Source organism: Buceros rhinoceros, unplaced genomic scaffold, assembly GCF_000710305.1.
Source record: "Buceros rhinoceros silvestris isolate BGI_N320 unplaced genomic scaffold, ASM71030v1 scaffold37736, whole genome shotgun sequence".
NCBI classification, from domain to species: domain Eukaryota; kingdom Metazoa; phylum Chordata; class Aves; order Bucerotiformes; family Bucerotidae; genus Buceros; species Buceros rhinoceros.
This window is the reverse complement of record NW_010416675.1, coordinates 4,416-10,642: the sequence shown is the minus strand read 5'-3', so window position 1 is coordinate 10,642 and position 6,227 is coordinate 4,416. Positions and strand designations below refer to the sequence as shown.

Below are 6,227 nucleotides of genomic sequence, written 5' to 3'. Positions count from 1 at the left end.
TATTATTATTTGATAACAAAGTTCCCAGCCTGGAGCTGACTCTTGCTGTTAAGGTGTGACGGGGTATCGATAGACCTGGTCTTTAGACGCCCCCGTCCTTGGCACAAGTGACATTTAATCAAATCGATTAAATCAAAATCAACATTTAATCAAAAATCGGTTCCTTTATATACATGAACTACTTCTTTTTGTTCCCATCACGCTCCGGTGTCAGGGAACGGCCATAACGGTCCCTTTCAGATACCAACGGGGAGCGTTGGGGTGAGGAAATGCCAAACAAGAGGCGAGAAAACCCCGCTCAGGATTTCCGGTACATCGTCACCATCTATTGGACGCTGTTGGAAATACCGGCCCCTATTTCTGTTAGAGGAAAACTTCTTTTTCTGAGGTTTTGGGAAGCTGTGGGTAGCGAGATGGCTTGTCCGTGTTCGGAAACCCGAGAAACGGTGTATAAATAAACCAAGACCAGGGCACGGCTTCTGCCGTTGGCCAACGTTGACCGACCCCGGTTAGACCATTCCATCTCCTGGAGGTCCCAGCAGGTGTGGGACCCAGTTCCCCTGGCAGAGCTGAGAGAGGGGAACTTGGATTCAGAAACGAGGTTTTAAACTGTGACATTTGGATTTTATACAAGTCTTGGGTGAGGCTTCGGGTTGGGTGAAATGGAGATGATCAAAGTCACTCTGCGAACGAGTTTTCTTTTAAATAGTGGAATTATCATTTCAAGTGAGATGATAAATCCTGGTATTTTACACTACTACCTGCGAATTTTACATTATTACTTCTGAAATGTAAATGATTATCTCTGAGTTTTAAATTATTACCTCAGGATTTTACACTATTACCTCCGGATTTTAAATTATTACCTCCAACTTTTACATTATTACCTGGGAATTTAAAATTATTACCTCTGAATTTTAAATTATTACCTCTGGACTTTAAATTATTACCTCCAAATTTTACATTATTCCCTCCTACTTCAGTGGGTTCCTACAGATCACTCTCAGCCAGGGTCCCTCAGCGCATCCTTCCTCCTGACAAAGCTATCGCAGCTTTTACGATAAAGGCGAGTGAAAATACAGAGAGATCGGAACTTTTCTCCCATGCTGGAGGGGGATTTCATTTTTTATTGTTGCCTCATGTAAATCCCACCCACTCCCACCTGACCGAGCCCCGGTGAGCAGCTGCCCTCAGCACTCTCGACGCTGAATTAAATGGATGGGGCTGCCTATAGAGACCCCGGCTCCTGGGTCAGCGTGGTGGAACCACCCTGGTGACCTCACGGAGAAGAAACCCACCTTCTCCACGAACCACTGCTGCTGGAGGGGTGGAACTGGGGTCATTCCCTATGGATAGAACCGGGGTCATTCCCTGTGAGCTGACGAAGAGGTGAGGTTTGTCCTCTCCTGGCAGGCGCTGCCACCGCAGCAGTTATTTGAGCTCAAATAACACCTTCTGGTGCCATGAATTTTCAAGACCCGTTATCCTGGAGGATCTTGGGACCCCTCTGGGCTTGGCAGGGGCGGATCCTCGCTTGCTCTGACAGCTCCCTGGAGGGTAAGACGTTATTCCCTGACTTCTTTCAGCCCTAGCTCTGTGACTACTGCGGAGAACCAAGCTCTGGAAACGTGGGTAGATGCTGCACAGGAGAAGACACAATATCCCTTTCCAGCTGGGAGTATAAAAATTGCTTCGACTGGACCCAAGAGCAAATCGGGAGAAATCCCCGCTCTGAAGATCCCACTTCATCCCACAGAATCCTCAGGATTTGTGGCAGATTGTCCCCCAGACATAGTCACCCTGAAGAACCGGGGTGATGCTGGAGCTGTGAGCACAGGGTCCTTGTGCTTCACATTTCAACCGTCCTATTAACGAGGTTTGCTGCGTTCGTTTGGGCTGTAAGACTCTTAAAAAATGTATTTTAGGTTCAGGGATCTGGCACCTTCCCCTTGTTCTCATATCGAGATTTTTGAGGCTAACACCCACCGTGAGAGCAGGCTAGCGGCTGTCCAGGAGGACGAAGGCTTTGCTCGGCTGTAGGGTCTCGGCGGTGGCTGGTCCTTCTCCAACCTCTAACATCATGAGTGAAGTAAGTGCAGGTTGCCCAGAGGAGCTGTGATGACCCATCACCGGAAGTGTTCAAGGCCAGGCTGGACGAGGCTTTGGGCAACCTGGTCTAGCGAACGACGTCCCTGCCCGTGGCAGGGTGATCTTTAAGGTCCCTTCCAACCCAAACCATTCTGTGATTCTGTGAAATCGGGGGAAACACTAACGCCAGGCTGCTGGGTGAGTCCTGGGGCAGCCTGTTGGAAGGTCTTGGGCTGGTTTGCTCAGGAGATGCAAGATCTTACCGAACGTGACCAGGGAAGTGGGTCCCACTAATGACAATCCTTTCCTTGGGAGGACAAGGACAATATTTGGGGGTTTCTGGCAGTTACTGAGCAGAGCATGGACCATCCACCTGCCTGTCAGTGTGAAAATATCTCAGGGGAGGCAGCAAGACTGGGTTTTTGATTGAACTGATCTCCGTTCCAGGCAGTGTCCTCAACCTGCAGGGAGATGCGGTTCCTGGTGGCAGGCGCCACGCATGGCACAAGCCTTACACACCTCCTGGGCTTCATATCCACCTCTTGGACTGCTGCACACAAAGCAGCTGGCTTGTCAAGCCAGAAGAAGCGAGGGTGAGCCTTAATTGTGAAATCCAGCTCAATTCTCCAATGTCTGCATCGAGGCCGGTGGACGCTGCCTGGGGGGAGGATTCAGCCCCAGACCCAAACAGCTCGATTTTCATTACTCGTGATGCTTCTTCCAGTGCCGTGCGGGAGTCTCAGCTGCTGCTTCGCCTCCAGCACCTCTATGTGGGCAGCGAAAAGCAGCTCTAAATCCCCATTAATAACACCGGGACACCAGACATGGTGCTCACGGGACCATCTGAAATGAGGTGTCTGGATCCGGAGGTTGAACCTCACCCCTGCAGCGAAGGGTCATCCAATAATCACGACTCTGAGGTTTGGACGTGCTGCTCAGATGCCAGGCAGTGCCGCTCTCACTCTGCTCTCTGGTGTAACTCTGTCAAGCAATGATTAATGTCATCCAGGAAAAATCAATGTTTATTCATTTTATCTGTCCTAGGCCACGGTTTGAGGAGCTGCTGATTTCTCCCCGGTGAGCAGAAGGAGCAAACCTGGATTTATCTTTTATCTCCATCACATCTAAAGCAAAGCGAGGTGAGACAGACCCCGGCTCTTATTTCTGCACCATCCTCCACGAGGAAAAACTACGGGAAGGGAAGTCGCATTTTTCTGGTGCTTTCACCTTGGAGAACGATGAGGAAGCTCCACAGTTTATGTGTGTTTTATTCTGGTATGGAATTGCCTTAAAATATCCACCCGCTTCCAGGGTGTTGCTGGTTAGAACGTGTAGCTGAGGCTGAATGGGGTAGCTGTCCTCGAGAATGTGAGGTTTTCCTCTCTCAAAGAGACTTTATGCTGACTTCAACGGCTTGAGAGTCAAAAATTGACCTTAACGCAATTGACAGCTTTGGGTCTGTTAAGCATTTCCGTGACAAAGCAGTTGAGCTGCTTATATATTCAATATGTTTGAAGATAATTACACATCTGCATCCGAGTTTATCCTCCTGGGCTTGACGAACCAAGAAGACCTGCAGGTGGTGTGCTTCGTCTTCTTGCTTGCCGTCTACGTGGTCACTCTGATGGGCAATCTGGGAGTAATCCTGTTAACCAGAACGGATTCGTGCCTGCACACCCCCATGTACTTCTTCCTAAGCCACTTGTCCCTGCTGGACATCTGCTACTCCTCCACCATCATCCCTCAAGCCTTGGTGAACTTTTTAGTGAAGGAGAAGGTCATTTCCTTTGGCCGGTGCACCGCCCAGCTCTTCTCCTTTGCAGCCTGTGCCACCGCTGAGGGCTACGTGCTGGCTGCCATGGCTTACGATCGCTACGTGGCCATTTGTAACCCCCTGCTCTACCCCGTGGTCATGTCGCGGAGGTTTTGCGTTGGGATGTTGGCTGGTGCCTACTTAGTTGGTGTGATCAGCTCCACCATATACACGGTTTCCATATTTCACCTCCCGTTCTGCAGGTCCAAGAGAATCAATCACTTCTTCTGTGACGGACTACCGCTGCTAGACCTCTCCTGCTCTGACACCCATGTCAACGCGGAGATAGTTTCTGCTGTGGTGGGATTCAATGTGCTAAACACCACAGTCTTCATCCTCGTCTCCTACTTGTCCGTCCTCTCTTCTGTCTGGCAGATCTGCTCCACGGCCAGTAGGCACAAAGCCTTCTCCACCTGTGCTTCTCACTTGGTCTCCATCGCTTTGTACTACGGCAGCTTGCTCTTCATGTACCTGCGCCCCAGCTCCAGTCACTCCTTGGAGCGCGATAAGGTGGTCTCCATGCTGTACTCGATTGCAGTCCCCATGCTGAACCCGTTCATCTACAGCCTGAGAAACACAGACATGAAGAATGCTATGAGGAAGGCAAAAGGTAGAGTCCTCTCCTTGTCCATCCCTGGTTCCTGGGCAGCTGAAAGGAGAGGGCTGCCCTGCCGTGGTGAAGAGGGCACCTTCACCAGGAGGGACTGAGCGCACCTGGAAGCAGGACACCCGGAGAACACGGTTCTCCTTGACCCAAGGCTCTGCTAGGAGGGATAGGACTTTCCCCCGGCTGCAGCCTGAGAGCTGATGGAAAGTTATCCAAAGTAAATGTTACTTATATGTGACTTGAAATAAATAGTGTGTGTTATTGAAATACCATTAGGAGATAATAATCAACTTCATTCCAGGCTGCAGAGGAGGGGAACGCGGTGGTGGCTTTGCCCTGCTGCCATCAACCCGGCCAGGGTCTGATCTCTCGTCATCTATTAACCAGTGTCCTCTGGCGACGCTCCCGATATGAGGAGGATGGGAATCGATTTTTCCAGGGTTTGAGGTCTTCCTCCCCTCCGAACAGCCAAGGTGCTGGTGGCCCGGGGACGTCTGCTGGTGGAGATGGAGCTGCCTGGAGCTGGGATTTGGAGCTGTCCTTCACCCTGCAGGATCACTCCCTACCCAAGCAGGGTTCCCTAGCGGATTATTTTGGCCTTCTACCTATTTTATTTTTTAAAATCTTTGAAATCTTTATTTTTTGAGAGTGAGGGTTATTTTTTCCTCTGTATTATGTTACTTTTCCCATTCCACAAGCCTTGATTTCAGCCCAGTGCTAAAGAAAGACCTTAAAACCCACCCACCGCTGCCTGGGGCTTAACACCGTGGGCTCTTTCCTGATGATCCTGGTGTCCTACACCTACACCCTCCACACCACCCTGACCCCACCCTCAACCCCCTCTCAACGAGGAGGCCCTGAGGAGGCTGGTGCCGCATCTCCACAGGCTTTGCAAATACATTCGCAGCTCTTTGGTGCTTTGGAGGTCCTTTTACCAGCCATTATTGGTCTGCTTAAAGACAAGGAGATGACACTCGAGCTCAGGGGATGGAGAACTAATGAACGGTCTCTTCAGACTTCCTTGAGCCTAACTGTTCCCTTCAAACCACTCCAGTTTATTTTAATTAATTGTGGCGTGAGCCTTCCATAATTAATCAGAGTAATTGCCTGGTGCAACTGAAACAGCACCATGAGGTTTTGCGTCTGAATCGCGTGAAGCAAAATTGTTGCCCACAAAAAAGGATGCTGAAATTTGGGGTGAATGATGCCCCAATGTGCCATTGCCTGCTTGGTAATGGTTCTTCCCAAACGAGCATGGAGAACTGAGGAGCTGGTCAAGCCAGTCTTACATGGAGTGCTGCAAGTCGGCCCTGAATTTGCCTTGAATTTTTCTTCTGAGTTTCTAAATAGAAAAAAATTCCATTAAATCTGGTTAAATCTGCTCAGCTGAAGGCTTTGCTGAGGCAGACACAGGTGAGGTTCCCCTCGTAAGGCTGTAGAAGGGGTTGAGAAGGTCTGAGGGATACTGCTAGAGGTGAACCTGAGAAGGAGGCGTTGATCCGATGGCGACAGCAGGGTGGAGCGTGACCATCCAGGTGAGGGTGCAGCTGTGACCTCAGGCGCAACTGCCGACCAACACGTGGAAGCAGCATCAGAAAGCACAAAGCCACGGTGTTGGCTCTGGGGACCTGGAGCTGCAGTGATGACTTGTCGTGAGCACATGGTTGTCCAACCCAACCCAACCCAACCCAACCCAACCCCACCCAACACAACCCTCCT

The 6,227-nt window shown here is 50.3% G+C and overlaps 1 protein-coding gene across 1 annotated transcript; it reads left to right on the top strand.

The window, feature by feature from the left end:
• Nucleotides 1-3,595: 3,595 nt before the first annotated feature.
• LOC104494960 (olfactory receptor 8D1-like) lies at nucleotides 3,596-4,609 on the top strand. The gene has a single exon (XM_010137868.1). It carries the CDS (start codon nucleotides 3,596-3,598, stop codon nucleotides 4,607-4,609), a length of 1,014 nt encoding a protein of 337 aa, XP_010136170.1.
• The last annotated feature ends 1,618 nt before the right edge of the window (nucleotides 4,610-6,227 follow it).

Bases quoted from the DNA above. Each gene is read 5' to 3' on its own strand.
- LOC104494960 (XM_010137868.1), top strand. From the start codon at position 3,596: ATGTTTGAAGATAATTACACATCTGCATCCGAGTTTATCCTCCTGGGC.